The following is an 18,172-nucleotide window of genomic DNA, read 5'->3' on the forward strand; positions in this document are numbered from 1 at the left end:
TTCTGAAACCAATCATTGTAGCACTTAGTAGACGTGCCAATATAACGCGACTTGGTAATTAACATTATTGCTACAACAAAACTAGAAGCCACATCGAAAATCATAAATCGATTATTAAAGACCACATAAATATGCAAACTTGATATAAATGCTGCTATGATTGGCGTGTAATTATCTACAAGGATATTCACTTACATCAAACGAAATGCTAAATCAATCTGGTTATTTGGGAAGTAATTAAAACAAATAAGTATTCTCTCGAGTAGCCAGGTTATCGTGTTTATTAAACTAAGTAAAATTGTAGAACATCGCATGAGTTTTAAAAAGTTTATAAAGGACTTTACTTAATCGTTAAAACTCATTTGTGCAATATTCTAAAATTGACACTGTTGAAGCGAATTTAAAATGCTCCCACAGCATTTTATTTGCTTACAAACTCATAAACTAAACTTGGAAAGAGCATAGCTGTATTGTTCAGTCACCTTGTCGTTATTTAAATTGTTATTAATCCATCATTTTGGCCTGTCCAATATGGTAGCAAATTCTAGTCGACGGGTTAAGCGCTATTCAACGTTGACGTTATGTTGTCAACTTTTTATGCTCTTTCCAAAAAATATTTTTTCCACAGCAACTACGGTGCCAGGATATTTGTCGCTTTATTTGTTCCTTGCAGTTCGTGTGTCGTTCTTTGCATGTCTTCTAACTCTGGGTCACCCTTGACTTTAGCCTATGATAACCATTGGTATCTTACCTCCGATGCTCTATAACAATAACGCAATCCTAGCATAGACTGTTCAAAGAGATTGTCTTCTTTTCAATTGCCAGAGCTCAATGTCAGACGAATAACATAAATGAGGATTGAGTTTTAGTTGTTGTGCGAAGAAGAAAGTCATTTAAATGTTTAAATTGTTTTTCAATTTAACAAAATTGGTCGAATAAACATTTCTAAGGATTGCAGTAAAACCCTTGTAGTGCCCCTTGGAATTATTGCGTTGTTAACTGTTTTACTGACGTGGTATGTTGGTCCAGTGCCCGCAAGGTGCTCGAGAACAGGTCGTTGGCCGATGAGGAGCGTATGGACGCCCTGGAGAACCAGCTGAAGGAGGCCCGCTTCTTGGCTGAGGAGGCCGACAAGAAATACGATGAGGTCCCGCGAGTGTTCATGTCGTTTGCCGTTTGGAGCTTCACGCTTTTCGTGCAAATACACTTGGTTTAATATCCCTTGGAACATTTATTTCATTAATGTTTTCACGTCTTAAGCTATTTTGACTTGATAATTGTAATTTATTATCAGTAGCAAAAGTCCTTGTTCGATTTCAAGCGATATTGTTGCTAGGACTTGTAAAATTAATCTTTTTATCTTTTCATTGCGTAATTCAATTCGCTGAATGAAATGATAAAATATTTAACTTATTGTTGCAAACAAATGTTTTTACCAAGTGTATCGCACTCTTTTTGGATGCCCCTTCTCTGTTATTTATTTAAGTTTATGTATAGCAGCATAAACTGTTTTGTTCCCCGACTGATCCTTGAATAAAAAAAAGGTATACTTTTTCCCCGATGTTATAAATAGTCTCCGTTTACGCAGAGGCGCTAATTATAATAACATCGTTGTGGTTTGTCATTGTTAACTTTTCCTACTAACAAGAGTTATCCTGACCTGTATTTATCTTGTTTCATCCTGTTTTTTTCTCTGTGGTCGTTTCTTACGCCGTATTAATATAATTGAAAGATAACTTCTTGATATATCAAAAATGTTATAGCATGTTTGTGATTTCATTACGTGTTCATTTCGCATCTGTAATTAATAATACGGATGTATTTCTTTAAAAAATGATGTAAACGTGTACAATTCTTGACGCTTATCGCACGAGAATAGATATGGCAGATATATGCGATACGTTATCCATTCCCACTTGGTATTGCTAAAGCAACGATGCGAAAACAGTCTGAGACATGTGGCGTGGAGACCAGATGGCTTTAATGTCCTAATTTCCCTGACATATGACCCTGCTCGGTGAAGGCAGCCGTAAAAGTCACCTTCCCAACAAGGAGCTCACTGTGTTCGATGTTGGTCCACTGCCTTATATGGATAGACTGGTGCGGACTGGTATCCTTGGTCGCATATGTTGTTACATAAGCATTACTTCCATATAAGGTGTAGTGCACTGTAGAAACTTTCAGAAATCAGAAATCAGAAATCATTTATTCGCTTAGGATAGGTAGGTACAGAGTCACAATATGGTATAAAGCAGTGTTACAGCATCTCTATCCTGCTAATTATTATTAGCATGCAAATGTCAAAAATTCAAAAATTCTCTAATACTATAAAAGCTATTAGTAATAAGCCATTCGCGTAATTTAAAAGTCATAACTTTAGTGGGTCCGTTTTTAAATTTATCAGGTATCTTATTGTATACTTTTATGCACATGTTATGAGGACTTTCTAAACAAAGTGTAGTTTTTGGACAGTAGTCCCTTGCTAGTTCGTGTGGTAGTCGTCTCCTTCTAGGATTAATATCAGCTGCTGTCTTAAACAAATGTCCATGCTTTTTAACAAATTTAAATACCTCCAGTATATACATACAAGGGACTGTCAAAATTCGTAAGCTTACAAACAGCGGACGACACGAAATATAAGGTGCTTTGTTACAGATGGCTCTAATACACTGTTTTTGAGCTACAAGTGCTCTCTTGTTATCTTTGCCATTGCCCCATAGCAGGAGTCCGTAATTGAGAATTGAGGCAACATACCCGTAGTAAGCCTGTAGTGTAACTCTTTGTGAAGTTAGTCTAGACAGTCTTCTTAGGACGTTTCCGCGAGTTGTTGCTGGTTTTTAATACGTGGTGTGATGTCCAGGTTGCTCGTAAGCTGGCCATGGTTGAGGCTGACCTGGAGCGCGCGGAGGAGCGTGCTGAAGCCGGCGAATCGTAGGTTTCACTCCAACCGGGTCCCCCCGCCCGTTATCGACCGCCACCGCCGGAGTAACAATCACATTCAATTCGATCCATTTCGTGAAACCGCTCGCGTTGTTACTCGGCGTGGCACGCGATACCGGGCAGTAAGACCGCGCCCTAAGGCCTTGTTTTACAAGTTTCTGCCGTTCTGCATGGTTGTTCATTTGCATTCTTAACATCGCTGCACCGTAACCCGATTTACCTACATTGGTATATCTCTAACATTGGCTCTCACTGTTATATCTTTGCATGTCCGTTTCTAGGTCGTCTAGGAGATGGAAGCAGAGGCTGTCTACTTTTTATTTTAGTTTTATGTTTATTTTGCATTAATCATAATAACTTGGTGCTGCGGTATCGCTGATACGGCAGCACGTTTAATTTTAAGTTTATGCGCTTAGCGGGATTTACGGACCAGAGGGAAGTAAATTCCGCTATCGCATGGAACTAAAACAAGGGTTGCCCCATCTCATGGATATTTCTATGCAGTGTTAACTATCATGTCCATGTGTCGACTAAACTATCCTTCAGTGTGTGTCCGTGGCCGTAGGTTAGATCGCCAGGAAATATGTGTGGTATAGGGCAATTTTCGTTTTCAGATTTGCACGACATTACACCAGAATTACTGGCCGTATGCGTGCCGCACATATACAAGCGCACACATCACATAACGAATACGATAATGCACTAGATAGCACATAGAGATATTTTTTTAAATGTTAACCAGAGAATATTTTTAGAGCTAAATGTTTTGGGACAACCCTCGTTTATAGATTGTTTACTGTGAGTACGACGCCGCTCCCGGCTCCCGCTTTGTGTGTCCTTTTGTTTTTTATGCACATTTTCTTGTCTTTAGTTTTGGTTTCAACAGACACGCCTGGTGGTTTTATTGCATGGTTTCGCAAGGACAACGTTTTGTTGTTCCCGAGATCCATAACAGTAAAAGCAAACATTTTAAGATTAACTTTTTGTCACAACGTATTCCGTATATATTGTAATGAGCATTAAAGTAATTTGACTAGATATTTTTGTATTAAATAGTATATTCACAAATCTTTTAACTTGCAAAATTTATAAGACCTTGACTTTTCCTCCATTGCACCATATCAATATACAACCTTGACTTTCAAGAAACACTGCGCAGCTTTTTATTCTATAAATATACAAACATGTGAGTTACCAAGGCGATAAAGCCATTTTCATCTTGACTATGATTTTTCATTCTTTGCTTTAATAGTTGTATCCATAATTATAGTTAAATATTATCATAAATAAAAGGCGAATTCTTCAAGTCACCAGCACAAAATTAGTAACAACCACCAGTAAAGCGTTGCACAAGTTTGACTCGCGAGCACAAGCTTGACCCCGCACAAAAGTGGCCGTGCACCAAAGTGGCCCTGCATCTAAACGGCCCCGAGGCGGGAGCGGCGCGTGTAGTTAGTGTGTGTCGTGTGTGTGTGCGTACTAACGCTCGGCTGGTAGGTGGCGCGCAAACTCGTGCTGATGGAGCAAGACTTGGAGAGAGCCGAAGAACGCGCCGAGCAGAGCGATTGGTGAGTACTTGTCGAGTACCAAGCGAGTCCTGTGTCACTTTAAACAACCCGTACATATGACTCTTTGGCATATATAAGTATCCGTACATGATGGTAGTGTAATTTTACATTACGTGACCTACATACGTCTTAATAATGCGCGCAGGCAAAGGACACACAGCATATTCCACCACACAGTTTCACTGTGAGTTAAAATTTATTTTATTAAAATCAGACTTAAAAATAAAATTTTATCGCAAAAAAGATTGTCCAATTCTTTCTGTAAGTTAATATTTTGGTATAAATTATACGGTTTTGTAAATTCTTTAAAGAAAGAATACTCGTACGTACGGACTCGCTTCGTAATTTATTTATTTTAACGATTAGAATGGTAACGATATTACTCGAAAACTTTAAGAAGTCGTTTGCAAATCTTCATCGAATTTTGTTTTTTTTTTAAAGAAAATATATTTTTTAATAAGATTTATACAATTTTAGAACGAATAGGTACACTAGTAAAGTCGTTACTGTATCTGGTTGACAGATTTACACAGTTTCAGTATGCCAGTGAAAATGAGAAAGTGAATTGATCCGTTAATCGCAATTTCGACGTAATATGCGTGTCGTGTGAGCACTATGTACTCGTTTTTGCTGTCGTAATCTGAAACGGTGCACTAAATACTTACAATGTTAAAAAACTTTTGCATTTTTTAAAATAAAATTCATTTACCTAACCTAAAATGCATGCTAATTGGCAGTTGTTTGATAAATCTACCTTTTTATTAGTCAATATCTTTTTACTACAATTAGTCCAAAATACTAGATTTTTTAAATCAACAGCTAATAAAAGCAACTGCTAATAAAAATAACTTTATAACAAGCACAAGCTTTTTTTTCTAAATTACGCACCATAGTCATAAGTCCCTTACATTCTTATTACTTATACAAATATTCAGGTCAAGACATTGTAATTGGTATTGATTGGTGGCCCTTAATATTTCAGTTGTGTCAATAGGCTGAATGTCTGTCGACAAATGCCTTTTTATTGAGAAATGAATAATGGAAACATTATTTTTAAGAAATAAAGATAACTACAATGTTAATAATAGATAAGTACTAAAATTGAAACTGCCGATACCTATCTGTTTAAAAACAAAATGCAGCAATTTGGAGTAGGACAGTAAGCTAAAGCTAGTAAAATTTATTGCTAAAGTTGTTACTCCCATTCATTCGATATCAGCAGTAAGTAGGTTGATTCTGATAGTCAGAAAGTACGGAACATTATTCTAGGCCCCAACAAGTTCGTATAATGTAATGTAAGTCTACAGTAGAAGTTGATTGTTCTCTTTGCTATTTTCCAGCAAAATCGTCGAGCTTGAGGAGGAGCTCCGCGTTGTTGGCAACAACCTGAAGTCCCTGGAAGTCTCCGAGGAGAAGGTAATACACGCTTTGCCAATAATACAACCAAAACAGCTAGATAATGTGAACATGACATTGAATTAGCTAGGAACTTGCTAAAGTCCAATTCCTAAGTCAAGTATTTAAAAATAAAAAAGTTCCAGGAAGAATAGAGTTAGAGGTTATGATATCTTGAATGTTGCACCAACCAATTGACGTGTTTCATAGTCTAAAGATAATCGTATACTGTTTATTATAAAGGATTTTTCGTATGATTCAATTGAAGATATAGATTATTTATTAGATAGGTAACTACATATGAATTCAATTACTAAGTGTGTACCGTTCCACACAGGCCAACCAACGTGAGGAGGAGTACAAAAATCAGATCAAAACCCTCACCACCCGCCTAAAGGAGGTGTGATACGAACTCGAACGGTTTCTACGCGAGTGTTTTCCGCTTGCCTAACTGCATTCAATGCACACACCCTCTAGTGTAGCTCTAGTGCCGGATTTACCGAGAACTTTAAACTATCCGGTAAAGAAGGCATAGAACGTAGTGCGTGTGTAACTGGCAGTATTCCGTTTATTTCTGTTTTGATCTCATTTTCTTTAATGCCTGTCGTGTACGTTTCCTTTTCTTAACATCTTTGTGTAACTTAGTTTTAGTTACGTATAGTATCTCATAGTGTTGTACAGTACACTGTGGGTTACCGCATGATATTTCCGTTTTCGCTGTGTTGTGTTTTTTTCGTTAACAAGTAATAATCGCAGGCAACACAAAGGGAAGAGACGTTCGAGGGTCAAGTCAAACTGCTCGACGCACAACTGAAAGAGGTAAAACGGACAGCCGAAACGGAAGGAATCCGTAGATAGAGCTGGTTATGGTTGTAGACACGGATCATGTTCATCGCCATTTCTATGTTGGGGTAGTGTGTCGTAGCCTTCACTGTGTAAACATGGAATTGACATCTTTGTTTAATATATCATCACTTTTGAAAGTTCCATTTTTATCCAGTGTGGGTTATGACCAAGGTTCTAGCTACGTTCGTTGGTGTAGGCCCGTCGAGTGGCTGAAGGCGGTTGGTGCTTCATCTATGTATCTATCTATTGTGTCTATCTCCTGTCTCAAATCTGTGTATTAATTTATTTCTGTATCTAATTATGTTCCAAGCCTGTGTTGTGATTGTACGCTTTGTTATTCCCTTGCTTTTGTGTACGTCCTTTTATTTAGTATCCTCTTTTGATGTCTTTCTGTTGTGACCCTTAATATTTAGTTCAGTTACTTTATCCTCATTGTATTCCAATCATTTTACTCATTTTCTTAGAATTTCAGCCGTTCAAGAGTACGTGCTATTTTAGACTGAGTCTACTCATGTATTTTTATGTTCGTTCTAAACTATACGTATCTACCTAAGTTTAGTTTTGAACAATTCTCATGGGTACCAGTTTCTGCATATTTAATGCATAAATCTACATCTTCCTCGTCATCGTACATCAATACTTCTTTAAATAAAAACTTGAAATCTCAATTCCTTTTCGGAATTCTGTCCAATAATGACTTCTCTACCAACTTTGGTCTTTCTACGTCTTAAGAGGATGTCGTAAGTAGCGTACAGTCACAACAGGGTTGGTACTCGCCTAACGAGTCTGTATGCCAGGCGATGGCGAGCCGCGAGCACGTCGAGGATAAGATCCACAGCCTGACGCAGAAGCTCACGCAAGTAAGTTGTGCTCACACCTGGTCACGCTGGTCGCATACATTCGTTCAAATCAAATCCTACAGATCCTATTTATATTTATTCAGATTTAGTAAATTGGGAGTCTAACGTTATTGGGATTTTCAAAGTTTAGGGTTTGGATCAGAAAAGCCTTTACAATAAGGTACTTACCTATAATATTCAAAGGTACGGTCGTAGGATATTATGGTGGGTTCATTTAATAACAGAATAAATGGAATAGGTACATGACTGGTATTTTAAAAAGATAGTCGCTAAGTTTAAGATATAAGTAAAAAGTTCATTCATCCAATAACTGTACCGCCAACATTTAAAAAATTTCCACAAACGCGTTCACTTTGACCTTTCACCTGTCTCCTAATTTATTTTGATGAATCATCAAAATATCAACAATTATTATTAAGTGATGTTTAATGAATTATAATAGTAAGTAAACATAAGTAGTGATTGTCAAATAAATTCTTACTTATATCGATAACATTTTACGTATTAATTTATTAAGAATCGATAAATATGTCCGCAAAATATGTAAGGAGGGGAAAGTAAGCTGTTAATAATAATACAATTACTGTTAATTTGATGTGTAGGCGACCAGTGTTGCCTGTATTTCCATATTTGTATTGTATTATCTTCATGCTCATAAGTAGTTTGTTAATTCTACGGGTAAACGGTAACGGTACATTTTAGTTGTAGCCTCCGCGCACAGCACATAGCTGCTTTCGGTAGAAGGTAAATGCATGGGATTCGTGTTGCTTTTATTGTCTATAATTTTGTGTTTTTTGAACTAATGTTTTACTTTTTGATTTATTGAAATTTTTAATTTAAAGTTTTCAATTATTTAAATGAAATTTAAATTTTGAATAATGAAGGAAAAATAATTATGAAGTTGCATGCTTGTTCAATAGTATTTTGAAAGCAGCCTATTTTCCATAGAATTCGCAATGAATCTAATAATATTATATTGCAATTTTAGTAAGTTAAACGAAAATTTTCACGCCGGCGTCGATGGTTTTATTTTAAGCAAAGACGTCACTGCCAGAAACTTGTTAATTGTCAAAGAATAATAGAAATTGAAAGAAAATAGGCTGTTTTCCGCTCAAGGCCGGAATTTAAAGTGTGTGTTCAAACAATTACAGGCTGAAGCCCGTGCTGAGTTCGCTGAACGCTCCGTGCAGAAACTCCAGAAGGAGGTCGACAGGCTTGAAGGTAATATCGACTTACAAATAATCCACGGAAAAATATATTATATTAATAGGAACATTATATTTACTTCAAGGGTGTTTTTTGTAGATTACATGAGATAGACATCTTGATAGAAGACTATCGTTTTGAAATCGAATGAAATCTATGTAATTGCGTCAAAATTACATTCTTCATGTAGGATATACCGATTTTTATAGGGTAATAATGGAAGTTACTGTTCACATAATAATGTATTTTCTGATGCTAGTTTTCAAGGTTCTCCAGATATATTACAGTGTATTCAACAGCAGTCTGGCTAAGTCGAAAATTTCAAATGTCTCTGAAGTCAAGTTGTAACAACATGTTTGAAATAACCAAAGCTTTGAACATATTATTATTAAACGCACTTGATTTCATTTAAGCCGTCATTAAAGCTGGCCTGAGTTTCAAAGCTGTAAAATAGTTGAAAGCTTCTTTTTATTTTCATTTTCGCTATAATGTCAAGCTTAAAGTTTTCTTACTTTCACAGTAACAGTTTTTACTTAGTTTTTTTTTCAATAGATACGAAACAAATAAGGCCTACTCGTAACAACAAGTAAATTAAACCATTTCGATCTTTTTTCATAAAGTAATGATACATAATTGTTATGAGTAGACCATATTTTTCTAAGTAATTTTATTTTGTTAGCATGGATGTTTAAATGTGTCCCATTAGACTGCTCGTTTTTCTTAAATGTTTTTTTCTTTTGAACCTCTAAATATGATTTCCGCATGGTTTTTTAATGTTGTCTTTGCCTGTTTCCTTTGATTCCAATATTTTTGTTTCTGGTGACGTTTTTAGTAATTACAATTACTGGATAAAATAGTCAGTATTAAAAGACAATCTAACGGTTTTTCGTTTTTCAATTTCCATATTATATTCGTAAAAGATGTCACCTGAAATGAAAGTATTAGCATCGAGTTTGTTGTTGTGTGTACTGACCGTGGGCGCGCCTTGCAGACGACCTGGTTGCCGAGCGCGAAAAGAGCAAACTCCTGCAAGAGGAGATGGAAGCCACGCTCCACGACATCCAGAACATGTGAACACCTCGCCCACTCGCCTGCCCCCCACGCTCGCATATCGACACATACTTATCGTTAACACTAGCACCTCACTAGTGCGCGCGTCAACTGTCAAAATATCCGCCATCTTTGAATATTTTGAATTGGCGGGAATTTGCATGATCAACAAATATTAATTTATTTTACATTTATTACTTATAACCTAGCCGTCGATATGGCCAGTGAGGGGGGCGGGCGACCTAGATGTTAATAGTATAGAGTAATTGCCAGCCGCTTCTAAATGTATTACCTATGTCAAGTCCGAGTGTTCGCTACGACGCCACTGCCATGTGCAATTTTTTTGATACACACAAATTACTAATTTTTATTTCCGTATAGATGTTGAGAAGCGTATATCCTCATGTTTTAGTCATTATTTTACGAGCGTGTCTGTTTATCGATGTACCGTCGATATTATGATGTGTGCAGCTAAATATCCGCTTAACAGCACCTAGTTATAAGTGAAATTGTCGACATTCCAAAATGGGGACCAAACTATTCGCATTTTACACTTTCACGAGTTTAGCCATAACTTTAAATGCTGCACAATAATTTTGTATATTTCCAATTCCACATAATTAGAACTAATTCTGTATAATTTTGTTGCATTAGCTTACGTTCAGTGCATTTCACAAATAGCAATAGCGATCAATGATGGCACTGTCCGCAATTTATTATGAACTCTTTATTTACTTAATATTAGAGAAGAGATTAGATATTTTATTTAATGAGTGATGGTAACACGTAAATATGATATTTATAAGAATATACTTGATATGAAGTATTTGATATTCTATTTTGTTTCGAGTATGATTTTTCTTGTGTCATAATTTGAGCTTGTTGTTATTTATTTAAATTAATCGATGAATAAATGACGACTATTCCGTTATGTAAATTAAATATATCTTGTTGTTTGAGTCTGTTTAAGCTGGCAATTGTTCTTTTGAGCGTTATAATAGAGTCCGCACCGAACCGGCGGCATATTAGCGCCGCGTGCCGCGTGTTTGGCATACAAACAAACAAATTATTATGTTACGAAAATATTCGATAAATCGAGGGGAATCCGTCTTTTTTTAATGTTATCGATTAATGAATTGATAGATAAGTTCGTGAGAAGTAAATTAATGACTTTAAGAGTATTCTAACACAAGTGTTTATAAATATATATTATTATTTTTAACTCGTTTGTTTTTCACTAATCCGTGTGACCCTTCATCTTCCTGATCACTAACTGAATTCAGTCGAGATTCTATCAGCTATAATACGAACGCACCATAAATCATCGCCATTTTAAAATAACCGAAAACTTATCGTCATCTCTAAAAATTGGGGCAAGATTAAATTAAAAGAGGAATTACCTACTTAAAGAAGTAAGAAGGGAGATTGGAAACCAGGAATGTTGGGACGCATCGCATTGTACATATGATCATTCGAAGCACGGGGCATGGAGACCCGATTGACCCCCGTAGCGTAGTGAGCACGCGGCCCGGTGTTAACGCATGCCCTCCGCCCCGACCCCGCGGCCCGCATGCGGCGCGGCGCGGGGCTGCGCTCACCGCCTCACCGCCGCCACTGTCGCAGATGACCTCATCGGCGAGATCGAGAGGTTCAACGACATCGGCGATGATATCGACGAGTCCTTCGTCGAGCTCATCCCGGGCGTCGACCCCACTGCGCGCCAGATCGAAGTGGCACGCCTCGAGTACGAGAGGTTGCACCCCAAGATCCCGACCCCGCCACCGCCAGAGCCAGAGCCTGAGCCTGTGCCCGAACCGGTGGTGGAGGCGCCACCCGCCGAGGGAGCCCCGGCCGAGGGCGCTCCGCCCGCGGAGGGAGCCGCAGCGGAGGGGGCCGCAGTCGATGGCGCTGCGCCGCCCGCAGAAGGCGCCGAGGGAGCTCCTCTCGCCGAGGGAGCTGCGCCGCCGGCTGATGGTGCCGCTCCACCCGCCGATGGAGCTCCAGGTGCAGAGGGTGCTCCCCCTGCAGAAGGGGCCGCGGCCGAGGGTGCGGCGCCGGGCGAGGGTGTTCCTGGCGAGGCCGGCGCAGAAGGAGTCGCGGCTGATGGCGCGATCGTCCATCCCATTCGCGCACCATCTGTCGAATCATCTACTCAAACGGATGATGTCATAATCTTGCCGCAACCGGCAGCGGAAGCACAAGCACAACCAGCCGCAGAAGCGCAACCACAACCAGCTGTTGAAGCGGCACCTGCCGCAGAAACACAACCTGCCGCAGAACCACAGCCACCCGCTGAACCTCAACCGGCCGCAGAACCGCCCGCAGCATCATAAAAAAATAAAACCGACCTCTGTAACAAAAAACGTATATTAGTCCGTAACAAATTTACCTCATTATATTTTTCGAAATTCATTATACTTTTTGTTACGAGAATCTACTTGGATATAGCTGATGGAATAAACGTGTTGACTAAACTTCCGAAATGAATACGGCGAAAATTGCATGTGTGTGTGAGTGAGCGCTAACCTGGTCCCGAAAGGATCGCTGACGATGGGTGTCGGTCTGCAGACGACCTGATCACCGGCAAGGAGATGTTCCATGAGATCGGCGCCGAGCTGGACTGCGCGTTCAAGGACCTCGGCCTGCAGGCCCCTGCTATCCCCGCCAAGACCTGCGACCGCTGCACCTGCTGCCACTGAACCGATGCTTCTACTCCGCTTTTCATGTGCATTTAAATCAGTAAACTACTTGTAACCCTCTACATCTTCTTATTCTTCAAACTTCATACTATTGCATGATGAGTCTTAGAGGAAGGTAACGCCGGCGCATGGCTTCGGAATAACAAGGATCACGAGTGTAAGCAAACATCTAATTATTTTTTCTTATAATGCTCTCTTACATCACGCTGAAACTAATTCGCTTCAAAACTTGACTTGAAGGAGGAATATGAAAATCGTGTTTATACTCTGATTGGCAGTTGGGAATTCTTTGTCCGATGCAGTTTTTGGGGGGACATATCTAAAATTAACAATGAAATGTACAGATGAACTTGTCGCCGAGAAGGAGAAGTACAAGGACATCGGAGACGATCTCGACACCGCCTTCGTGGAACTCATCCTCAAGGAATAAGCTCGTCCGGGATCAATCAGGTGTCCCGGGGGTCGCCTGGGGTCAATCAGGTGTCCGGGGGACACCCGGCCCGGCGCTGGGGTCTCTCCAGTGTCACACAGGGCACCACCATCCGCCCGCGATTCACAAAAACTATCTGTATTATATTTTACGTTATATTTTATACTCCTGATTTAAAGTATTAAACCATAGTTTTATGGCGGTATTTATTTTCGAGTAATATAATAAATAATTTATTACTTATTTAAATTTTGTTTAATTTATTAAGCTGATGCCCTACCCTCGCACTAAATGGATGACGCATTACTAAGTAATTCAATGTATGTGCTTTACAATTTACAATACAAGCAAATATTTTCTACGAGTAGGTGCGGTCAACTAAAGTTGATGAATTTAGGTATATTATTAAATTATTAAACTGATACTTTAACAATGTATTCATCAACTTTCGTTATCGACAGCCATAATAATAGGGTAAGTAAGTACTTATTAAAACAGGATGAAATTGTGCAGTAGTTCGAGAATACAAGCTTAATACTTTTAGTTGCCTGTACATTTTATTTTAGCAAATTAACAGTAGAAATTATTGCTATGATTTATTTTTACCCGACTACTGTGAAGCAAAAAGAGGGTTATGTGTATTATCTGAAGCAGATCTAGGTCAGAAACATAAAAGTACAGACGATCAAAAAAGAGTAAGCCGTGGCTTAAAAAAACCATAATATCTAATCATAGTAATCAATAATGGAAATTCGTATAAGAAGAATTAGGTTGTGTCCGCCCAAGTAGTTTTACTTTTTTTTTAAAATTTATTTACTTCATCATCAGCCGTATGACGCCCACTGCTGGGCATAGGCCTCCCCCAAGGATCTCCACGACGATTTACTTAATTAAACTAAATGTTAATGTTAAAGTTAATGCCATCTACGGCAAATCTAAAATAAGTCACGTCAAAAAAAAATTTAAGTAACATGACGTCATAATTGTAACCTAATTGGCTTCGTATCTTTAGTTAATACTGCATAGAGCATTGACTTATTTTAAATTGGATTGGATCATTCATCATTAGAAAGAAAAAAAGAAAAAATATAGACTTATACAAAACCAAAGAAATGGCTAAAAGATTTACCTACTTGATTACTTTTATTATAAAAAAACTCTTAGTAGTGCTAGTGTTTATTCTGTGCCTTGTCAGTATATGAAAGTATTTTCTAAAGGTGGCCCACCACACACTCTTCTACTCTTCTATCGTGTGGATTGTGAGATGAATTACCAACCCCATCAACCCTGGTCAGGGTTATTACTGAGCCGCCATAGGCCCCTGAAATGACTCACGTAACGACTATGTACTTACATCAGTAAGTAATAACCGGGACCAACGGCTTAACGTGCCTTCCGAAGCACGGAAACTACACACTAGTAACGAAACATATTAAGTACACGGTTAAATATAGGCTTGTTTAAATTGATATAATGTAAGTTGCCTAGAGCGATAAAGGAAAAACCAAAATTTGATGTCACTCTTAATAATAAAAAAAAATAAAAAAATATGTATTTATTTGCAGCAGCGATTACATTATTTTAGGTGCAGGTGTCCCCTGTTAAGTTAATATAAACCTGTGTTAGGAGACACAAAACTCTTACCTATAAAATAATCAAATTATATTTACGTACTTAATGTAGACTAGCATAACTAGACGCATTTGTCGCTGGGTTTAGTACCTACTCAATGAAAAATGTTAAATAGTTAGTAAGGTACTGGGCACGACAGTTGAAAATATTAAAGAATTCTTCTCCTAATTACCTAGGACTGCAGAATGGTCAACTGAATATTTTGTTAGGTTAGATTTTGTTACTTGTCTAACTCACCAAATAACTAACTTACATTGACTAACCTCTCATCCATTCTTTACTAACCCACTAACAAATAACACCAACAGACGAGGTGGTAGAAGAGCGCAGTAAATACAAGGCGATTGCGGAAGAAGTGGACCAGACGTTTGCAGATCTCTCCGGCTACTAAGCCGTGAGCGGCCGCCATTTTGTGCTGTGAACAAGATGGCCGCGCACTAAATTGGTGGGAAACACGTGTGCAAGCTGATGAATGTTCGCTTCGGTTATACTTTGCAGTGCACACGATGATAAGGAGGAGCTTTAAATTCAACTTTTGTACTATTTAGTTGTAAGTTCATTTTAATTTGAATCGGGATGTAATCTGATCTTGTCCAATAATCAAAAAAGTCCATGTAATTAAAATATAAACAATGACTTCAGAATTGGTCATGCTGCTTTTTACGGAGTCCTCATATAGTAATGACGTAGGTCGGTTATTGTGTCGGTGGGAAATTTCATAAAAGAGACATGTTTTATGTATAGAGGTCATCCGTGATCTTAGAGCAACACTGACTTCCGCCGAAGGTCCGTATTGCTTTATGTGCGGTATGGAACGGAACATTTGTGTAATAATGAGATTATTTAGATTTTTGGCGTGTAAAATAGCTGGTAAGTCCCTTACTTAAAGTGGTCCTGCTATGATATACGGACACTCTGAAATTTTGGATTCAAATTTAGCATTTCACTTTATGTAGGCACTTTTAAATCTAGCAAGATTCTAAAAATAAAGTGTAACGAAGTACCTAAGTATATTTACAAAATCTTAGAAATATCTTGAAAGCTGTAAAAATGCTTCAGTGCCTATATTAGGTAAGGTAAAACTGTTGTAATTCTAGTACTTCCTATCATATTTTGGCTGATGAGAAAATATACAAAGGATAATTTTTAGATACGTGTATTAATGAAATTTAAAATCTGAAATTGATTAAATGAATATTTTTATCAGCAGCATGTACCATTTTGATATATTGTGTAAAGCTCTTAAATACTATCAATGCAAAATTCTAAAATAATTCTCAAAAGCTTTCTAGCTGAGAAGCTAACTTCGTGAATACAGAATGGTTTTTTAATAGTTTGTTGCATAAATACCTACTTATTTGGAATACTTTGTCTCTAAGTAGGTAAGAATTTAAATGCAACATAATAAATATAACGTAAGTATTCGGTAAATATTGAGGGTTGCCCGCCCGCTCATAAAAAGCTAACACTGCCGCATTTTAAATGCTATGTAATGTAACCGTCGTCTATGACTTTGAACACTGTATTATGAAATGTATCGAGTTTGCGTTGATTTTAAGCACTTTACACGTAATAATGGGTTATAGGTTCGGCGAATTTTGTACTTTTATGTAACTATAGGTATAGGTTTTGTATGTCAATTTCATTACAAACAACAGCAGTATATAGAATATGTACCTACTACATCAAACAGCGCTGTACTTACCTCAGTTATTTACTGTTTAGTCTTTCCAAATAACATTAAAAAAACAATATTCCTAAGCCTTTAATATTCTTAAAGAATCTCAAACTTCTTAATTAAATCCTTAGTTCGTTAGCTTTTCTTACTCCAGAAGTGTATCAGCGCTTTATACCTATAACTGTTCAATTCTTATAAAATATAAATTTGTAAAAAATGGCGTGTTTTATTTCTTAAATAAGTAAGTACCTTTCAAAATTCAGGGGGGTGAAAATGGCCACATGGAAGCAATTCATCTAAGAAAGCAATATTGACATTTGCGCATATAAAAGTAAGTGCGCAATGCAAATAAATGTCAAATAGCAATATTGTTTTTGTAGATGAATTGCTTCGATGTGGCCATTTAACCCCCCAGCTTGATATAGCTATGCTAACAGTAACACTCGGCTTAATCCATGCGCGCACCTGAAATTTTGGCTGAAAATTACAAGATTCAATACGAAACACTATCGCATATAAACACGACATAAAGTACAATTACGAAATAAAATCTTTATCATAGTTACACTTTCAATCGTCAATTTTTACATAAGGAACGTCTCATCCGCCTAAAACTACTGCAGCTTCTAACAACCTGAATAGCCAGGGCCTGAGACGTACTTACTTAAAAACAAAAACGAAATAATTGTTACATATCTCATCAATCGGCGGCCTTATTGCTTAGTGAAATGATGTGTTACTGTTGTGATAAATCCTTCTATGGCGAGTAGAATGAGGATAAAACTGCCCATTTCTCCCATCAGGTGTCGCTAATGTTGAGTGTTTTTTGATAATTCCCCATACTATTTGAATAAACAAACATTGTTTTGGTTATATTTTTACACTAAGTACGTATAACCTTTTGCGCGTTCAATTGCAAAATCAAAGTGTTATATTTATTCCCTAATGATCGGAAAGAAGAAAACTTAGAAAAACTTTGGCTATCGGCGAGGTAACAGGTGGTGGCTAGTGAGGGGCCTCTAGATATAGAGGTCAGCTGGGAATTAAATAAGCAGTGCCCAAAAAAATAGCGGGGGAGACGGCATCCGGGTGTTGGTTTGCAACCGTCTAGGAGAAGGAAAACTCCTATTTGACCGGTCAAAAGAATGACAACCAAAGAAGGCAAGTAAAGGGAATCTCCGCCAGTGTTCTCGTGGACTCGCTAAATTGACCCACTAGTGGACCCACGAATTTACTTTTCGTAGGCGTATAGCTTCATAGGACCACCAAATCACATTAAAAAAAATGGAGAAACTGCTTGGAACAGATAACTATGTTGTTCTATTTCTCTAGATCAGTCATGGACTGTCAGAACAGATACGGTGTCGTAATTAGTTATTGCCAACCTAAATATATACCTAATGATTGTTATGTTTCGCAAACACTGTTTTCAATGAGAAGGAAAGCTGCCAGCCAAGTTAAAAATAGCGTTGCTACGGAAGCCGTGAAGTCATGAAAACAGCATTCCGTAAAGGTGATTCTACGCGAAAAAGATATGTTTACTTAAATGAAAAATATGTTTCGAAACAAATAAAAGCTTGTATGCGAGGAGCTTGGTGGCGCAGCGGTAAACGCGCTCGGTCTGCGATTGTTGAAGTTAAGCAACTTTCGCAAAGGCCGGTCATAGGATGCGTGACCAAAAAAAAAAGGTTTCATCTCGAGCTCCTCCGTGCTTCGAAAGGCACGTTAAGCCGTTGGTCCCGGCTGCATTAGCAGTCGTTAATAACCATCAATCCGCACTGGGCCCGCGTGATGGTTTTAAGGCCCGATCTCCCTATCCATCCATAGGGAAGGCTCGTGTCCGAGCAGTGGGGACATTAATGGGCTGA

At 38.0% G+C, this 18,172-nt stretch overlaps 1 protein-coding gene across 23 annotated transcripts in view; it reads left to right on the top strand.

The window, feature by feature from the left end:
- Positions 1–13,243, top strand: part of LOC126370565 (tropomyosin-2) — a 32,346-nt gene extending 19,103 nt beyond the window's left edge. For 3 of the 23 annotated variants that reach the window (XM_050015500.1, XM_050015488.1, XM_050015507.1), the window contains 6 exons: positions 1,030–1,147; positions 2,861–2,931; positions 5,849–5,924; positions 6,241–6,303; positions 8,761–8,830; positions 12,909–13,243. In XM_050015500.1, the coding sequence (XP_049871457.1) occupies positions 1,030–1,147; positions 2,861–2,931; positions 5,849–5,924; positions 6,241–6,303; positions 8,761–8,830; positions 12,909–12,994 (484 nt within the window). In that variant the 3' untranslated portion in view covers positions 12,995–13,243. Of the gene's footprint in view, positions 1–1,029; positions 1,148–2,860; positions 2,932–3,554; positions 3,692–4,437; positions 4,509–5,848; positions 5,925–6,240; positions 6,304–6,659; positions 6,723–7,546; positions 7,610–8,760; positions 8,831–9,806; positions 11,088–12,908 lie in introns of those variants that run through there. The other 20 variants (XM_050015501.1, XM_050015489.1, XM_050015509.1 and 17 more) reach the window with 14 other exon arrangements.
- Positions 13,244–18,172: the final 4,929 nt, after the last annotated feature.

Source organism: Pectinophora gossypiella, chromosome 11 (assembly GCF_024362695.1).
Source record: "Pectinophora gossypiella chromosome 11, ilPecGoss1.1, whole genome shotgun sequence".
In the NCBI taxonomy this organism is placed as follows: Eukaryota; Metazoa; Arthropoda; class Insecta; order Lepidoptera; family Gelechiidae; genus Pectinophora; species Pectinophora gossypiella.